This window comes from Scyliorhinus torazame, chromosome 18, assembly GCF_047496885.1.
Source record: "Scyliorhinus torazame isolate Kashiwa2021f chromosome 18, sScyTor2.1, whole genome shotgun sequence".
NCBI classification, from domain to species: Eukaryota; Metazoa; Chordata; class Chondrichthyes; order Carcharhiniformes; family Scyliorhinidae; genus Scyliorhinus; species Scyliorhinus torazame.
This window is the reverse complement of record NC_092724.1, coordinates 103,387,546-103,407,585: the sequence shown is the minus strand read 5'-3', so window position 1 is coordinate 103,407,585 and position 20,040 is coordinate 103,387,546. Positions and strand designations below refer to the sequence as shown.

Below are 20,040 nucleotides of genomic sequence, written 5' to 3'. Positions count from 1 at the left end.
AAAAGAATATACATAATAGGGCAACACAAGGTACACAATGTAACTACATAAACACCGGCATCGGGTGTAGTGTTAATCAAATCAGTCCATAAGAGGGTCGTTTAGGAGCAGAGAGAAGAAGCTGATTTTGAGTCTGCTCGTGCGTGTTCTCAGACTTTTGTATTTCCTGCCCAGTACAAGAAGTTGGAAGAGTGAGTAAGCCGGGTGGGAGGGATCTTTGATTTTGCTGCCCGCTTTCCCCAGGCAGCGGGAGGTGTAGATGAAGTCAATGGATGGGAGGCGGGTTCGTGTGATGGGCTGGGCTGTGTTCACGACTCTCTGAAGTTTCTTGCAGTCTTGGGCTGAGCAGTTGCCATACCAGGCTGTGATGCAGCCAGATAGGATGCTTTCTATGGTGCATCTGTAAAAGTTGGTAAGAGTTAATGTGGACATGCCGAATTTCCTTAGTTTCCTGAGGAAGTATAGGTGCTGTTGTGCTTTCTTGGTGGTAGCGTTGACGTGGGTGGACCAGGACAGATTTTCAGAGATGTGTACCCCTCGGAATCTGAAGGTGCTAAAAGTGGATTGGATTGAAATAGTCAATCAAGAGGCCACAAAGGCATCGATCGGATTTCAGCAGCAGGTGAGCTGAGACAAGAGTGAGATTGAACAAAGTTATGGTGGTGGAAATAGGGAGTCTTAGTCATGGTGTGGATAATTGGTCGGAAGTTCACCTTGACGTCAAAACCACTCACCAACTTGTTCCAAGACCTGTTTGAGGCCAACAGCCAATAGAGCGAGTGGGGGGAACCGCACAGGGGCGACTAGGACACCAAAGAATAGGAAGAAGGAGGAAAGAAGGGACGGGGAGGGTAGGGAGAGGTGGGGGGACATAAACAGACGGGACAGACAACAGGGGGCTGAGAACAAGGCCGCAGAGATAGGGCCCTATGGCAGGGATGAAGGGCTCCATGTTAAAAAGGGGGCCAGCGCAGGTCTAATCAAACTGGTATGGGAAGGGGCACTAACCCCCGCCGGCTAAAATGTCCAAATAACCGGCGAACAAACATTTGCGTGACCAAGGGTCTTGCCGGGACCGACACAAGTAAACATTCAAAATCCTGTAAAGATACAAAACACACCAAGACAGCAGGAAAACATCTAAACAGTGGGGGGGGGGGGGGGAGACAGAGGGCAGGGTTACCCAACAAGGGAGAGAGGGGTCATTCCTATGTAAATATATGAAAATGAAATGAAAATCACTTATTGTCACGAGTAGGCTTCAGTGAAGTTACTGTGAAAAGCCCCTAGTCACCACATTCCGGCACCTGTTCAGGGAGGCTGGTACAGGAATTGAACCGTGCTGCTGGCCTGCCTTGGTCTGCTTTTTAAAAGCCAGCGATTTAGCCCAGTGAGCTAAACCAGCCCTGATGATCTTTTTCTGTAAACTCTGTAAAAACCAGAAATCAGAATGAAAAATGTTTTTTTACAAGTGCTAAAACCACTTGCCAGAGATGAGAAAAATGCAGTACAGCTATCTTATTTTTCCAATTAGGTTGTTGTTGCTTACTTGATAAATATGATGCTTTCACAACTATAAATGTAGCTGCCTGTACTTAGCTAATCACATTGGCCCTATCAACCTTTCCTTTCAGGAGGAACAAGCCAACGTCCACTTATCCAAATTTAAGAAGGTACAACATGAGTTGGAAGAATCGGAGGAGCGTGCTGATATTGCAGAGTCCCAAGTCAATAAACTCAGGACCAAAAGTCGTGACTTTGCCAGCAAGGTAATGTGTATATTGTAAATTCAGAATGAATGTATTGAGGCACTATATGGTGATTCGTCGGAATATTCAAATGTTTAGGGAAGTAGCAGGTTGTATAATGATCCCTGCCAGTAGTTAGATATGCCCCTGCAACCTTCTGCTCAAAAAATCTTTGCCCTCAAAGTCGCCGTACATGGGGACCAGTGAAGGTGCAGAGAGGAAAGGAAAGCATCTGTAACTTAAGTGAATAGGGAGCATAGCACGGATCCCCTTAACTAATGAAACAGACAGTCCAATGTGGGGGGACTATCAGGCATAAGGTCTTGGTCAGCATTGGTAATAAGTCAGGATCCCGGTTACATCATTGGTGGGGGTGGGGACATTCGAGAGCAGAAATCCCGCCAGCGTAAAAGCCGTTTTAGGACTCCCACTTGATTCTCTGCCCCCTCCGCCATTCCCGGCCACCTAAAATAGGGGGAATGAAAAATTTCCCCTCACCGTGTTCCAGCAGGTCGTTAATTCATTAGATTAGGACAGTCTGATTTAGTCCATGGTCAGGGACAGGCCGGAATGACTGCGAATGAGGCAGGTGTGGGGATCAAGAGGATAGAAGGGGAAAATTTGCAATTGTCCAACGGGTTCAATGCTCTTGCAGCTTGTATGAATGCAAGTGGGGGGAGCAAATAGGAATGTAGTGGAAGTAGGGGACAGTATAGTCAGGGGAATAGATACAGTTCTCTGTAGCTGAGAGGAAAGAGTCCAGAAGTTGTGTTGCCTACCCGTGCCAGAGCTGGAACATCTGCTCGGGGCCGGAGCGGAATTTGTAGTGGGATGGGAAGGATGTAGTTTTCATGGCCCATGGGGGTACCAATGACATGGGTAGAATTAGAAAAGAGGCCCGCATCAGGAGTATGAGCAGCTAGGGACTAAGTTTAGAAAACAGAACTTCAAAGATTATAATCTCTGGATTATTACTTGGGCCACAAGCAAATTGGTGGAGTGTAAATAAGGTTAGGGAGTTGAATGTGTGACTCAAAGATTTGTGTGGGAGAAAACGGTTTCCAATTCATGGGGCAATGACATCAGTACTGGGGAAGGTTGAAGCTGGGGCATTGGGTTGGTCTTCATCAGAACAGTGCTGAGAGCAGTGTTCTGACAAATCATCTAACTGGGGTAATAGAGAGGCTTCAAACTAAGTAGTGGGGGCGAGAGATCATGCGAGGGAAGACGTGGTAAATTGAAGGAAAAGGAGAAGGCAAAAGAGCAAGACAGCAATAAAGGGTAATGACAATCAGAGCATGGCAGTAAGGGACATAGCATACAAACCTAAGAGTGTGACAGCAGGTAAGGCCAGTGTTTGCAAAAAAAATACCAAAAGACAGAACGCCAGGCTCCATATCTTAATGCACGTAGCATTCGTAAAACAGATGAATTGCTAAGTCAAATATCTATGATTCTATGAAATAGAAATAAATATATATAAAACCAGATAGCCATTACAGTTACAGAGCCAAAGCTACAAGATAATCAATGCTGGGACCTAGATATTCAAGGGTATGTGATGTTTTGGAGGAGAGGAAGCTAGGAAAAGGTGGTGAGGTGACTGTTAATTAAGGATGGCATTAGTACAATAGTGAGTGGTGACCTTAGTTCTAAATATTAAGATGTAGAATCAATTTGGATAGAGTTAAGAAATAGCACATGGAAGAAGTCAATTGTGGGAGTAGTTTATGGACTTCCTAACAGTAAAAATACTGTGGGATAGGGTATGCAGGAAAAAATAAAGGGGGCTTCTAAGAAAGACACTGCAATTATCAAAGGTGATTTTAATCTGCATGTAGATTGGATGAATCAGATTGGCAAAGGTAGTTTGGATGATGTGTTCATAGAGTGTTTTGGGGACAATTGTTTAGAGTAGCACATCCTAGTGTCAGCTAGAGAGGATGCTGTTCTAGACCTGTTGCAGGATTAATTATTACCTCATAGTAAAGGAGTCTAGGTAGCAGTGACCATTACATTATTGAATTTCACATTCGGTTTGAGTGAGAGAAGAGTGGGTCTAATACGAGTGTTTTAAACTTAAATACAGGCAATTACAAGGGTATAAAGATGGAGGTGTCTAAAGTGAATTGGGAAAATAAGGCTAGGTCTGTAGAAATGCAATGGCAGACATATTAAGGAGGTATTTTATAATGTTCAGTAAAGATACTTTCCAGTGAGAAAGTAATATTCTAGGAGGTGAATGTACCATCCACGGCTAATGAAGAAGTTCAAGATAGTATCAAATGGGAAAAAACATGCAATTTTGCGGAAAAGTGGTAAATCAGAAGATTGGACAGAGATTTCTTGCAAATAGATATCAATGTATAAATAAGAGTCTGACATTTATGTATATCTGCCTTGGTGTAACAAGTGTTTTTAATTTTACTTTACAGAAAGTACTAGAAGGTGAATAGTGAACCTGATTTGGAAATTCAACAACGATTACAAGAAATCTGCATAATGTGAATTTCTTTGTACTCAATTGAAAAAAAAATAAAGTCTCAATCTCCTTGCAAATCCATATCTGCTTTATCTGCTTCAGCTAATATTAATTTAAGACATTTTATTTATCCTTTGAACCATCTAATATGTAAGAGAAATGACATAGTTAACTTCCATGGTTGGATTGTTTTTATTGTTCCATTAACGTGGATGAAAAGTGTGTTATTTATACCAATATATTTTAAATGTGATGGGGAAAGTCAGGAATAAGTGTTATGGTTTATTCATATTTATGAAATACTCAAGAGTTAGAGTTTTTGTAAAACCATGAAGATAAATCCAGTTAACAGAAATTGATTGCATATTTTCTGTGAGCTCGAGAAAGATTGGGCAATCTAACTTTGAGAGGAATTTTGCAGTGATCTGACTGCTATAATACACTGTTACAAAATATCTAAGGCCATCTGAGAATTTGCAAATGGAATTTTGAATGCTATTTTCATGCTAACATGGGTTGACTGACCAGACTGGGCACTCCGAACATTAAAATGTAATCAGTAATTGGAGACTAATGATCAGAGCTGTCTGCATGCAGGAAGGCACAGAGTTCCAGTTTTCCTTGATTAAGTGACAAAGCTGCTCAGCAAAGCTGCAAGAAGGCCCTTAAACCACTTCCTGTTCTTGAGTTCTTTCCTGAAGGCAGGTCTGCCCCACAGCAACATAACTTCCACCATGCACAGGGCAAGGAGACGGGTCCCTAAACCACCTGAGCTGTAATGGGGATGGAGCCCTGTGCATGGCTGACCAGGAATCTCTCCAGTTCTTACCACCTGCCATTGGCATATGTTGGAAGGATTTACAAATTGATACTCAACCTGATTGGCCATGTTAGGAATGAACCTTCCTTGGCCATCAAGTCCTGTAGTGGGACTATTTTGTAAGGGCCCCGAAGAATCCAGCACGAGTTTTAAGGATACGAAATAATAACGTTTATTTACCATAACAATATATACATAACAGTAGCAGTAACTTCCCTTGCTACCTTCTTCCTCCTGGTTCCTGGACTGGCCAGCTTATTTATAGTAGGAGTTTCTCCGCCCCCCTCATTGGGGAAGTTCATACTCCCATAGGATTGTGGGATAGTCATTAGTCCCCAGCCAATCATCAGTAGGCAGGTTATAACATCCCTCCCCCCCAAAGTCCAAGGAATCCACCGTAGGCCCTGGCGAAGGAAGGCGTCGAACTCGTTTGGCCGCAGGCCGGACGCCATTTGCACGCGGCGCTGGATCAGGCGGCGTATAACGAGACGGAGACCGGCTCACTCGTGAATGGAGTGCCATTATCCGTGACCAGCACCTCGGGGAGGCCATGCGTGCTAAATGATAAACGCATTTTTTCAATTGTTGCGCAGGACGTTGTCCCCTGCATCTTATGCACCTCCAGCCATTTGGACTAGGCGTCAATTAGTAGAAGGAACATGGATCCCTGAAAAGGGCCTGCGAAATCTGCATGTAAGCGTGCCCAAGGCCGCCCTGGCCATTCCCAGTGATGTAGGGGCGCGGCCGGCGGAAGCTTCTGATGCTCCTGGCAAATGGAGCAGTTTTGGGCCACCTTCTCAATGTCGGTGTCGAGGCCTGGCCACCAGACATAACTCCGGGCCAACATTTTCATCTTGGTCACGCCCGGATGCCCATTGTGCAAGTTTGATAATATCAGCTCCTGGCCTTTTTCCGGGACAATCACACGCGTCCCCCACAAGAGGATGCCGTCTTCCACGCTGAACTCTGACAGCTTGGAGGAAAATGCCCGCAACTCGCCTGGGAGCTGTCTATGCTGCCCACCATACAGGACTAGGTGCCGAACCTTTGACAGGACTGGCTCCGTCTGGGTCCACTCACGGATCTGTGATGCCGTGACAGGCAAGGTGTCCATAAAATTTAGGGTTGCGACCACCTCACCGGTCGTGGGGGTCGATATGGGGCCGGTTGATAAAGGCAATCGGCTCAGTGCGTCGGCATTTGCTATCTGCGTACCTGGTTTGTGCTCCAGAGAATACTCATATGCAGCAAGCAACAAAGCCCAGCGCTGGATCCGTGCAGAAGCAATGGGCGGTATTGGCTTATCCTCTCTGAAGAGTCCCAGCAGGGGCTTATGATCAGTCACGATAGTGAAATGGCGGCCGTACACATACTGATGGAAGCGTTTCACCGCGAAAACCACTGCCAGGCCCTCCTTCTCGATCTGCGCGTACTTTTTCTCCGCTGCAGTCAATGTGCGGGAGGCGAAAGCTATCGGTCGCTCGGCCCCGTTCTCCATCTTGTGGGACAGGACAGCCCCAATACCATACGGGGATGCATCACATGTGACGAGCAAAGGCTTTCCCGGATCATAGTGGGTTAGTAACCCAGACGACGACAATTGTTGCTTTACCCGCCGGAAAGCGGTTTCTTGCGGCTGACCCCAAACCCAGGTGTGATTTTTCTTTAGCAGCAGGTGTAAGGGGGCCAGCGTAGTTGCCAGATTGGGGAGGAACTTCCCGTAATAGTTTATGAGACCGAGAAAAGAACGAAGGTGCGAAGTGTCAGTCGGGGTGGGGGCATGTTGAATTGCACGCACCTTCTCTGCGACGGGGTGCAGACCCTCGCGGTCCACCCGATAACCTAGGTAGACTACTTCTTTTGCCTGAAATACGCACTTTGTGTGACGTAAACGGACTCCAGCCTCCGAAAGGCGTTTAAGGACAGCCTCCAGATTTTCAAAATGCTCTTGCTCCGACGTCCCTGTAATCAACATGTCATCTAGGTAGACAGCCACACGTGGTAATCCTCTCAAAATGCCCTCCATAACACGTTGAAAAATTGCGCAGGCAGAGGATACTCCAAAGGGCAACCGTGTATATTCATACAGGCCCCGGTGGGTGTTAATTGTTACATATGGTCGGGAGGCAGGGTCCAGCTCCAACTGCAGGTAGGCGTGACTCATATCTAATTTTGTGAATGAGAGTCCGCCTGCAAGTTTCGCGTAGAGATCCTCTATGCGAGGCACTGGGTATCGGTCGAGTCGGGAAACTGTATTCACTGTAAGTTTATAGTCGCCACACAAGCGAACTGTGGCATCTGGCTTCATTACTGGTACAATTGGTGCTGCCCAGTCAGCAAAACGGACGGGCCTGATAATACCCAAACTCTCCAAACGAGTGAGCTCCCCTTCTACCTTCTCGAGCAAAGCGTAAGGCACTGGGCACGCCCGGAAATAGCGCAGCGTGGCTCCTGGTTCAACTTGGATACGGGCTACGGCCCCTTTTATTTTCCCCAAACCAGGCTGGAATACCTCTGGGTATCGTCCTAGCACCTCAGTCAACCCTCCAGAAACTGTTTGGAGGATGTGCTGCCATTGCAACCGCAAATGGCGCAACCAGTCCCGACCCAACAGGCTGGGCCCATGGCCACGCACTACGATAAGTGGGAAACGCCCCTCCTGGCGTCCATAGACAACAGGGGTCATTGTAGTTCCTGCAATGTCCAGTGGTTCCCCCGTGTAGGTGGCCAACCTGGCCTGTGAGTCAGTTAATGTAAGGGTCTGTATACCCTGCTTGATGCGGTCGAATGTCCTCTGGGCGATCACGGAGGCCGCTGCGCCAGTATCCAACTCCATCTCCAGCGGGTGGCCATTGACCCGTACTGTCACCTTAATGGGGGCCACACGGGGAGCTGCCACACAATGCAGCTGCAGGCAGTCGTCCTCCGTCTCCACGTCCTCAGGAGTGGTCGCCGCAGGTTCATCCACATGGAAGGTACGGCCTCTGGGCTGGTCCCAGTTACGGCCCCTGGGCTGGTCCCAGTTTCGGTCGGAACGACGGCGCCTCTGGCGTCCCCAGGACCGCCGTCCGCGACGGGGTCGGCGCCTACAAGTCTGACACGGACATGGCTCCTCATCCATTGGCTCTGGAGAAGGCTCCCTTCGGGGAGGAATGTCCGATGGCCACTGGCGTCGGTCTGGTCGTTGCCTCGCCCAAGGTACCGCAGGAGTGCGGGGGGACGTTTTTGGGCGGAAAGGGTTGCGCCCCAAGGCATGCACTTCCATTCCCTGTAGCTCCTGTACTCCTCGCTCTGCGCTCTCTCGGGACAAGACTATTTGTATTGCCTGTTGAAAAGTCAATGTTGGCTCCGCTAACAACTTTCTCTGGGTGGCCGCATTGTTAATACCGCAAACCAAACGGTCGCGTAACATTTCTGACAATGTCTCACCATAGTCACAGTATTCCGCAATCCCGCGTAGCCTGGATAAAAAATCGGCAAGGGATTCTCCAGGGGTCCTCTCAGCGGTATTAAACCGGTAACGCTGGACTATCGTGGATGGGATTGGGTTAAAGTGTTGCCCCACTATATTCACAAGTTCGTCAAACGTTTTGGTGTCTGGCGCAGCTGGGTACGTAAGGCTCCTAATCATCCCAAACGTATGCGGCCCGCAGGCGGTGAGCAATATGACCACCTGGCGCTCGTTTTCAGTGATATTGTTTGCCCGGAAATAGTAACGCATCCGTTGTGTGTACTGGTTCCAGCTTTCCAGCGCAGCATCAAAAACATCCAAACGCCCGTACAGAGGCATGGTATAATAGAAAACAACTTCCAACCTGTATCCAACAAAAATCCAGGGAGGTGGCTTCAGCAGTGTAGACAGCTATTCACTTTTACCTTCGTCGCCAGTTTTGTAAGGGCCCCGAAGAATCCAGCACGAGTTTTAAGGATACAAAATAATAACGTTTATTTACGATAACAATATATACATAACAGTAGCAGTAACTTCCCTTGCTACCTTCTCCTTCCTCCTGGTTCCTGGACTGGCCAGCTTATTTATAGTAGGAGTTTCTCCGCCCCCCTTATTGGGGAAGTTCATACTCCCATAGGATTGTGGGATAGTCATTAGTCCCCAGCCAATCGTCAGTAGGCAGGTTATAACAGACTAGAACTGGAATCTTCCAGCTCAGAGGAAGGGACACCACCCATATGCTACAAGACCTCCTGTCCATCAGCCACTTAGCCGGATATAGAATTTTCTTGAAAGCAAATGTTAACTGAATATTTAGTGTACCAGGTGTTATGGGCCAGGGTTTAGAGAACCCCAAAGTGTACCATGGAGTTCACCTGACCCACAGCTTTTAATAGATTGTGGTGTGGGGAGCACACGGCCCACTCTACAGGTTTGGTACAGCAGAAATGGAAAAGTATTTTTTGAAGCAAAACAATGTTTATTCTATGAACTCAAGTTAACCTTTTAAAAACATAGTGAACATCTTAGCAACCATTATTTCAAATACAACCCCCAAAGAATGCAACACTAAATAATCCTTTCAGCTTTCCTTTTAACATCCATAAGACTTAAAATACCTTTCACCAGAAGCACATCAGGTTAAAGTCACTACTGTTTTTAGTTTAAAATCACCAGGATTTATTTACAGTCCTTAGATTACAGAGAGAGATCCATTCACCTTCTGGCTGTGACTGCAGCTATCCAGCTCTGAAAATGAAACAAAAACACACCCTAAAGCCTAAAATGAAAGTAAAAAGCTGACAGACAGCCCAGCTCCGCCCACTCTCTGACATCACTGCAGTCGTAAACACCCATTTCTTAAAGGTACTCTCACTACAGACATTTATATACATACCCATTTATAAACACCCCTTTCTTAAAGATACTCCTACATGACACCTCCCCCCAAGAAAAAAAAAAACCATCAACTTCAAGATGGTTTCATTTTTCACCTTTTCACTATCCTTTAAGAAATGCACGCAGTAAATATACTTTTTCGTTTCAAAAAACAACACACGCAAACAGGTATAAAATATAGTCCATTTTTTTTTCGTTCTTCCTCCAACTGAAATCCATCTCAATTGGCAGTCTCTTTGAACAAGAAGGTCTCTGCACGATTCGTCCATTTCTCTACGCCTCGGCATTTCTCTTTAAAGTCAGAAACTTTAGTTCAATTTGATCACAGAGTCCCTTGCAATTCTCCAACACAGGAGCATTGGTTATCACAGATTTCAGGCAGTCAAATGCTTGTTGAAAGTCTGCTGTCCACTGCAATTGTCGACATTTCTTCAGCAAGTCTATCAGTGGAGCAACCACGTTACAAAACCTTTGCTCAAAAGTTCGATCAAATCCACGCAGGCCAAGAAATCGCATTATTTCCCGTCGTCTTGAGGGTATTGAAAACTCCTCAATAACTGTTGGTTTCACATCCTGTGTGACCATTCGACCCTGTCCAATTGTATGGCCAAGCCAAGGAAAGGACTTGGGCTTTTCCAGATTCACTTTTGGCTAGGTTTACCACCAAACCTGCCTCCTGAAGTCGATCGAATAACTCCATTAGATGTTTTAAATGTTCTTTCCATGTCTGCTGAAAATTACCAGATCGTCGATGTATACCGCACTATTGGATAATCCTGAAACAACTTTGTTAGTTAACCGTTGAAATGTGTCTGGGGCGTTTTTCATGCCAAATGGCATAACTTTGAATTGGTATATACCATTTGGAGTCACAAAAGCTGAAATCCCCTTCACCCTTTCGGATAAAGATACCTGCCAGTAACCTTTATTTAAGTAATTCAGTTTGGAAATAAAAGCTGATTGTCCCACTTTCGCACTGCAATCCTCCAAATGTGGGATACCGTTCTTGGAACTGCATTAACCTTTCTATAGTCCACATACAACAGTTGGGTGCCGTCTGGTTTTGGTACAATCACTATGGGTGAGCTCCATTGGCTGCAACCCACTTCAATTACGCCATTTTTAAGCATACTCTCAATCTCTTTGATAACCTGTGCCAATTTTAAAGAGTTAAGTCTAAATGGATGTTGTTTGATGGAAAAGCATTTCCCACATCGACATCATGTATAACTATTTTAGTACTTCCCAATTTATCTCTACAAACTTGCCCATGGGATATCAATAACTCTTTCAGGTCAGTTTGTTTTTCCTCTGGAAGGTAACTCAACAATTTATCCCATTTTTAAGAACATCCTCATTTTCCAATTTAATTTGAGGTATGTCAAATTCAGTCATCTGGATTTGGTTCGTCACTTTGAATTAGAATCATTAAAACCTCCTTTTTCTCTCTTTCCTTTTCAAAGTACCTTTTAAGCATATTCACATGACACACTCGATGAGTTTTCCTTCTATCTGGCGTTTTTACCACATAATTCACCTCACTTAATTTCCTTTCAATCTGTTGAGGTCCACAAAGCCTTGCTTTTAAAGGTTCACCTACCACTGCGTACCATCCAGAATCGCAGGGAGTGTTAGAAAGGTGGCATCAGACATTAAAGACAATGTTAAGGGCTTATTGTCAAGATTATCCAGAGGATTGTCACCACTGGTGACAACACTAAAACTTTATCTCCACTGGCAAAACTACGAACTTTGGATTTCTTGTCCGCTACCCGTTTCATCACATTTTGTGCAACTTTTAAATGTTGTCTCGCCAATTCACCTGCTCTATTTAATCGTTCCCTAAAATTTGACACGTAATCCAATAATGTAATTTCCAATTTCTCACTCACCAATTTTTCCTTAATCAATTTAAGTGGTCCTCTCACCTCATGACCAAAAATTAGTTCAAAAGGACTAAAATTTGGTTGACTCATTAGGTGCATCCCTAATTGCAAACAGTATGACTGGAATTCCTTTATCCCAATCCTCTGGATAATCTTGACAATAAGCCCTTAACATTGTCTTTAATGTCTGATGCCACCTTTCTAACACTCCCTGCGATTCTGGATGGTACGCAGTTGATTTAAATTGTTGTATTCCTAAGCTATCCATAACTTCTTTGAATAACCTTGAGGTAAAATTTGATCCTTGATCCGATTGTATTTCTGTGGGTAGTCCATATCTGGTAAAGAATTTTAAGTAACTCCTCCACAATCTTTTTAGCTGTAATATTACGTACTGGAATGGCCTCTGGAAACCTAGTAGACACATCCATTATAGTCAAAAGATATTGATTCCCACTTTTCGTTTTAGGAAGCGGTCCTACGCAATCAATTAGGACCCTTGTAAAAGGTTCCTCAAATGCTGGAATGGGAATTAAGGGCGCTGGTTTTATCACTGCTTGAGGTTTCCCTATCACTTGACATGTGTGACATGATTGACAAAATTTAACTATATCTTTATGTAGTCCAGGCCAATAAAAATGTTTTTGGATTTTAGCTTGAGTTTTCCTTATTCCCAAATGACCTCCCACTGGTACCTCATGTGCAATTCGCAACACTGCCTTTCTATACCCTACTGTCAATTCTACTTGATGAACTTCTGCCCACTTTTCATCCGCCTGCATATGTAAAGGTCTCCATTTTCTCATCAAGACATCACTTTTACAGTTATAACACTCTGGTATATACTCAGATTCCACTTCCGTGTATGCTTTCTGATACATCAGTTTTATTTCTATATCTTTCTGTTGTAACTCTGCCAATTTTCCTGAACTAAAAATATCCTCCTCATCCTCCACCTGTTCTTGTTCTTTTTCAACCATCTGATCAAATATAGTTTCTGATAATGGCACTTCAACGTCATCTTCACTCTTTGATTTCTCCTCTTGTCTTAACCTGTGACTTTGCGATCTTGTTACTACACAATCCAGAAAAATCCCAGGATATTTGTCCTTCAACACTTCAGTTATCCGATTTTCCACTGGCTTATCAAGCACAATAGGCATCACTCCCACCTGCGATCCAGCTACATCATTACCCAAGATAAACTGTATTCCTGGACAAGATAGTTTCTCTATTACTCCTACTACCACTTCACCACTCTTCACTGGACTTTCCAACCTTAACTTGTAGAATGGAACGCTACTCCTCTCACCGTGAATTGCACATATTACCACCTTTTCTGGCAACATTCTTCCCAAACTACATAACTCCTCATCTCTGACCATTAAACATTGACTAGCTCCCATATCTCTTAACATTGTGACTTCTTTACCTGCTCTTCCTGATACACATGAGTAAACTTTACCCACACAAGTAAATTCTTTAAAGAGAACTGGCACCTTCTGATCAATCACCTCTTGATCAGGTTGTACAATCTTTTGCGCCTCCTTCACTTCACTTGGGCTTTCCTTTAACCCTTTAACAAACCCCACTGTCTTATCCTGTTTTACCACATCAGCATTCCCAGTGCTTTTCTTCAACCACCAACACTGTGACTTTACATGGCCTAGTTTAGTACAGTGAAAACATTTGAAACTTTTCATTTCTGTTCCACTCTCCTGGATTTCTTTTTCAATCTGAGGTACACTCTCCTTATTATTTCCCATCAGATCACCTTTACCTTTACCACTTGGGTATTTCTCATGTCCCCAGTTTCTATCCCTCACAGGCTGAAACTGATGTCGGAAACCAAGCTTTGATTTATGGACTAATTCATAATCATCTGCCATTTCTGCTGCTAATCTCGCAGTTTTAACCCTCTGCTCTTCCACATGAATTCTCACTACATCAGGAAATGAATTTTTAAACTCCTCCAAAAGTATAATTTCTCTGAGAGCTTCATACGTTTGGTCTACTTTCAAAGCCCTGATCCACCTATCAAAATTACTCTGTTTGGTCCTTTCAAACTCCATGTATGTTTGACCAAATTATTTCCTTAAATTTCTAAACCTTTGTCTGTAGACTTGAGGCATTAATTCATATGCACCTAAGATGGATTTTTTCACCTCCTCATATGACTCAAATACCTCCTCTGATAGTGATGCAAACACTTCACTAGCTCTACCTACCAGCTTTGTTTGAATCAGCAATACCCACATGTCCTGTGGCCATTTCATTTGTTTAGCCACCTTCTAAACTGAAATGAAAAAGGCAACTACCTCCTTCTCGTCAAACCTTGGCAATGCTTGGACATATTTAAATAGATCCCCACCAAGCCTTCGACTATGATGCTCTTTATCACTATCATCCAACTGTACGTTTCCCTTTATGCCTGCCAATTTTATCTGACTGTCATGTTTCATGGCCATTTTCTGAAGTTCAACTCTCTCCCTTTATCTTTTTCCCTGATTTGTATCTCCCTTTCTCTTTCTTTTTGTTCTGCTCGGGCTATTCTTTCTGTTTTCCTTTCTTCTCTCTCTTTTTCCTCTCTCTCTATTTCGCTTTCTTTTTCCTCTCTCTCTTTTTCATATTCAAGCTGCTTTAATTCTTTCTCATGTTCCATTTGTTTAATTTGCAACTGAATTTTTGCTATTGCCAATGAGTCAAACTGTATCTCAGGTAACTTTAAATACTTTGCCACCGCCATAATGACCTCATCTTTTTGCATTTTGTAAGGTAATGTTAACTGCAATGTTTTCACCAAATCTAAGTCTGCTTTTAGTCTCTGTCCGTAAGGTGCTGCGTGTGACTGTCTCCGCCCCCAAAGACTTCAGAGCCACTTAAAAAGCCATTTTCCACAACACACTCCCCACTTAAACTAAAATACTACACCTGAAAAGCACCCACAATATGCTCACCCCTGACTTGCTTTAAGTTCACTAAGCCAATCCAATATCTAGACTTTTATCCCCCTCGAGCCCCCAATTTGTTATGGGCCAGGGTTTAGAGAACCCCAAAGTGTATCATGGAGTTCACCTGACCCACAACTTTTAATAGATTGTGGTATGGGGAGCACATGGCCCACTCTACAGGTGTGGTACAGCAAAAATGGAAAAGTATTTTTTGAAGCAAAACAATGTTTATTCTATGAACTCAAGTTAACCTTTTAAAAACATACAGTGAACATTAATTCAAATACAACCCCCAAAGAATACAACACTAAGTAATCCTTTAAGCTTTCCTTTTAACATCCATTAGACTTAAAACACCGTTTACCAGAGGCGCATCAAGTTAAAGTCACTACTGTTGTTAGTTTTAAATCACCAGGATCTATTTACAGTCTTTACATTTCAGAGAGAGATTCATGCACCTTCTGGCTGTGACTGCAGCTATCCAGCTCTGAAAATGAAACTACACACCCTGCAGCAAACAGCCTAAAACAGAAGTAAAAAGCTGACAGACAGCCCAGCTCCACCCACTCTCTGACATCACTGAACAAAAACAAAAAAGTACAGCACAGGAACAGGCCCTTCTGCCCTCCAAGCCCGTGACGACCATGCTGCCCGACTAAACTACAATCTTCTACACTTCCTGGGTCCGTAGTCCGTATCCCTCCATTCCCATCCTATTCATGTATTTGTCAAGATGCCCCTTAAATGTCACTCTCGTCCCTGCTTCCACCACCTCCTCCGGCAGCGAGTTCCAGGCACCCACTACCCTCTGTGTAAAAAACTTGCCTCGTACATCTCTAACCTTGCCCCTCGCACCTTAAACCTATGCCCCCTAGTAATTGACCCCTCTATCCTGGGGAAAAGCCTCTGACTATCCACTCTGTCTATGCCCCTCATAATTTTGTAGACCTCTATCAGGTCGCCCCTCAACCTCCGTTGTTCCAGTGAGAACAAACCAAGTTTATTCCACCGCTCCTCATAGCTAATGCCCTCCATACCAGCAACATTCTGGTAAATCTCTTCTGCACCCTCTCTAAAGCCTCCACATCCTTCTGGTAGTGTGGCGACCAGAATTGAACACTATACTCCAAGTGTGGCCTAACTAAGGTTCTATACAGCTGCAACATGACTTGCCAATTCTTATACTCAATGCCCCGGCCAATGAAGGCAAGCATGCCATATGCCTTCTTGACTACCTTCTCCTTTCAGTGACCTGTGGACCTGTACTCCTAGATCTCTCTGACTGGAGGGTTCTACCATTCACTGTATATTCCCTACCTGCATTAGACCTTCCAAAATGCATTACCTCACATTTGTCCAGGTTAAACTCCATCTGCCATCTCTCCACCCAAGTCTCCAAACAATCTAAATCCTGCTGTATCCTCTGACAGTCCTCATCGCTATCCACAATTCCACCAACCTTTGTGTCGTCTGCAAACTTACTAATCAGACCAGTTACATTTTCCTCCAAATCATGTATGTATACTACAAACAGCAAAGGTCCCAGCACTGATCCCTGCAGAACACCACTAGTCACAGCCCTCCAATTAGAAAAACATCCTTCCATTGCTACTCTCTGCCTTCTATGATCTAGCCAGTTCTGTATCCACCTTGCCAGCTCACCCCTGATCCCGTATGACTTCACCATTTGTACTTGTCTACTATGAGGGACCTTGTCAAAGGCCTTACTGAAGTCCATAGAGACAACATCCACTGCCCTACCTGCATCAATCATCTTTGTGACCTCTTCGAAAAACTCTATCAAGTTAGTGAGACACGACCTCCCCTTCACAAAACCATGCTGCCTCTCACTAATATGTCCATTTGCTTCCAAATGGGAGTAGATCCTGTCTCGAAGAATTCTCTCCAGGAATTTCCCTACCACAGACGTAAGGCTCACCGGCCTGTAGTTCCCTGGATTATCCTTGCTACCCTTCTTAAACAAAGGAACAACATTGGCTATTCTCCAGTCCTCCGGGACATCACCTGAAGACAGTGAGGATCCAAAGATTTCTGTCAAGGCCTCAGTAATTTCCTCTCTAGCCTCCTTCAGTATTCTGCGGTAGATCCCATCAGGCCCTGGGGACTTATCTACCTTAATATTTTTCAAGACGCCCAACACCTCGTCTTTTTGGATCTCAATGTGACCCAGGCTATCTACACACCCTTCTCCAGACTCAACATCTACCAATTCCTTCTCGTTGGTGAATACTGATGCAAAGTATTCATTTAGTACCTCGCTCATTTCCTCTGGCTCCACACATAGATTCCCTCGCCTATCCTTCAGTGGGCCAACCCTTTCTCTGGCTACCCTCTTGCTGTTTATGTACGTGTAAAAAGCCTTGGGATTTTCCTTAACCCTATTTGCCAATGACTTTCTGTGACCCCTTCTAGCCCTCCTGACTCCTTGCTTAAGTTCCTTCCTACTTTCCTTATATTCCACACAGGCTTCGTCTGTTCCCAGCCTTCTAGCCCTGACAAATGCTGCCTTTTTCTTTTTGACGAGGCCTACAATATCTCTCGTTATCCAAGGTTCCCGAAAATTGCTGTATTTATCCTTCTTCCTCACAGGAACATGCCGGTCCTGAATTCCTTTCAACTGACACTTGAAAGCCTCCCACATGTCAGATGTTGATTTACCCTCAAATATCCGCCCCCAAGGTATGTTCTTCAGTTCCCGCCTAATATTGTTATAATTAGCCTTCCTCAAATTTAGCACATTCACCCTAGAACCACTCTTATCCTTGTCCCCAGCACTTTAAAACTTACTGAATTGTGGTCACTGTTCCCGAAATGCTCCCCTACTGAAACTTCTACCACCTGGCCGGGCTCATTCCCCAATACCAGGTCCAGTACAGCCCCTTCCCTAGTTGGACTGTCTACATATTGTTTTAAGAAGCTCTCCTGGATGCTCCTTACAAACTCTGCCCCGTCTAAGCCCCTGGCACTAAGTGAGTCCCAGTCAATATTGGGGAAGTTGAAGTCTCCCATCACAACAACCCTGTTGTTTTTACTCTTTTCCAAAATCTGTCTACCTATCTGCTCCTCTATCTCCCGCTGGCTGTTGGGAGGCCTGTAATAAATCCCCAACATTGTGACTGCACCCTTCTTATTCCTGATCTCTACCCAGATAGCCACACTGCCCTCCGAGGTGTACTCCCGTAGTACAGCTGTGATATTCTCCCTAACCAGTAGCGCAACTCCGCCACCCATTTTACATCCCTCTCTATCCCGCCTGAAACATCTAAATCCTGGAATGTTTAGCTGCCAATCCTGCCCTTCCCTCAACCAGGTCTCTGTAATGGCAACAACATCATAGTTCCAAGTACTAATCCAAGCTCGAAGTTCATCTGCCTTACCCGTAATACTTCTTGCATTAAAACATATGCACTTCAGGCCACCAGACCCGCTGTGTTCAGCAACTTCACCCTGTCTGCTCTGCCTCAGAGCCATACTGGCCCTATTCCCTAGTTCTCTCTCAATGCTCTCACCTTCTGACCTATTGCTCCCGTACCCACCCCCCTGCCATACTAGTTTAAACCCTCCCGTGTGACACTAACAAACCTCGCGGCCAGGATATTTATGCCTCTCCAGTTTAGATGCAACCCGTCCTTCTTATATAGGTCACACCTGCCCCGGAAGAGCTCCCAGTGGTCCAGATAACGGAAACCCTCCCTCCTACACCAGCTGTTTAGCCATGTGTTTACTGCTCTATCTTCCTATTTCTAGCCTCACTGGCACGTGGCACAGGGAGTAATCCCGAGATTACAACCCGAGAGGTCCTGTCTTTTAACTTTCTGCCTTGCTCCCTGAACTCCTGCTGCATACAGGGACCACCGAGGTGGAGGGTTTAGCTATGGCCATGAGTCAGATATTGTCGAGTGATCCGGAGCTCACAGCTCATCGCAGAGCGGATTGTCATCATTCAACATGGCACTGGTCACATCCGCTGGCACAAGCAACTGAGTTAAAACATTCACGATGTGCCGCAGGTGTAAGGTGGTGTGAAAGTGGTGGTGTGGGCAGTAAGGTTGTGCGCTGGTGCGGGAAGTGGGGGGTGCTGGGTGGTGCAGTTGTGCGCGATACGTGGTGCAAGTGCCTAGCTCAACGATGCCCTCCCCCTAGTTAGTGAAACGTGCGGCTATCAACGTCTCGCATGCTCGCTCGCCTAGCCGGTGTCGTCGTGCAGCCTCCCGGCCATATCCCGCCCCCAGGTCATGTCTGTGCGCCCCCCCTCCCCATCCTCCTCCTCCTCATGTGCAGAGGCGAGGCCCTCATCAGGCTCACCCTGTGCATCCTCCTCCAGGACATCACCTCTCTGTTGGGCAATGTCCACACAGCAGACCACAACTATGCGCCCAACACTGTCGGGGTGGTACTGCAGGGCCCCTCCAGAGCTGTCCAGGCACCGGAATCTCATCTTCAGGAGGCCAAAGCACCTCTCCACAACACCCCTGGTCGCTGCATTGGCATCATTATAGCGGGTCTCCGCGTTAGTCTGTGGCCTCCGTATAGGCGTCGTCAGCCTATCCCTCCGGATCACTCCCAGTACAACCGCAACAGTTAACCGTGGTCGCCCAGCAACCGGCCCCTCAGCCGGGTTGGTGGGGGGGCCCCTCGAAAATAGCGGGGATGAAAGAATGAGCCAGTATGAAAGCATCAAGCACTCTGCCAGGGTACTGGGCGCTCTCGTTCATTATCTTCATGCGATAGTCACAGACCACCTGAATGCTCATCGAGTAGTTCCCCTTCCTGTTCAGGAAAATGTCCCTGTTATCCAAGGGTGGACGCATGCCGATGTGCACCCCATCAATCACCCCCTGGACCATCGGCATCCTGGCCACGGAGGTGAATCCCGCTGCCCGGTCAGCCTGGTGTGCGCGGTCCTCCGGAAAATTACTGTCTCTGTCGGCGATGTCATACAGGGCTCGGTGGCGGCCCGGATGCACTGGTGCACCGACGCCTGCGAGATTCCAGACAGGTCCCCGCTCGGAGCCTGGAAGGACCCCGTGGCGAAGAAATTGAGGGCAACCGTGACCTTCACGGTCACCGGGATAGCATGTCCTTTCCCATTTCAACATGGTGGCAGGCGCGCCATGAGGTGGCATATATGTGCCACGGTCTCCCAACTCAATTGGAGTCTCCTCCTGCATGCCGTATCCGGAAGCTCCTGGAACGACATGCGGTCCCAGTACACTCGAGGCCGCATGGGGCACCTCCTCCCCCTGCGCCCCATCAGGATTCGAATCCTCATCCGCCACATGC

General features: G+C 45.8%; 1 protein-coding gene across 1 annotated transcript in view; it reads left to right on the top strand.

The window, feature by feature from the left end:
- Nucleotides 1-20,040, top strand: part of LOC140394751 (uncharacterized) — a 117,446-nt gene that overhangs the window by 41,455 nt on the left and 55,951 nt on the right. The window contains 2 exon segments of the mRNA XM_072481969.1: nt 1,635-1,769; nt 4,184-4,203. Of these exon segments, the coding sequence (XP_072338070.1) occupies nt 1,635-1,769; nt 4,184-4,203 (155 nt within the window).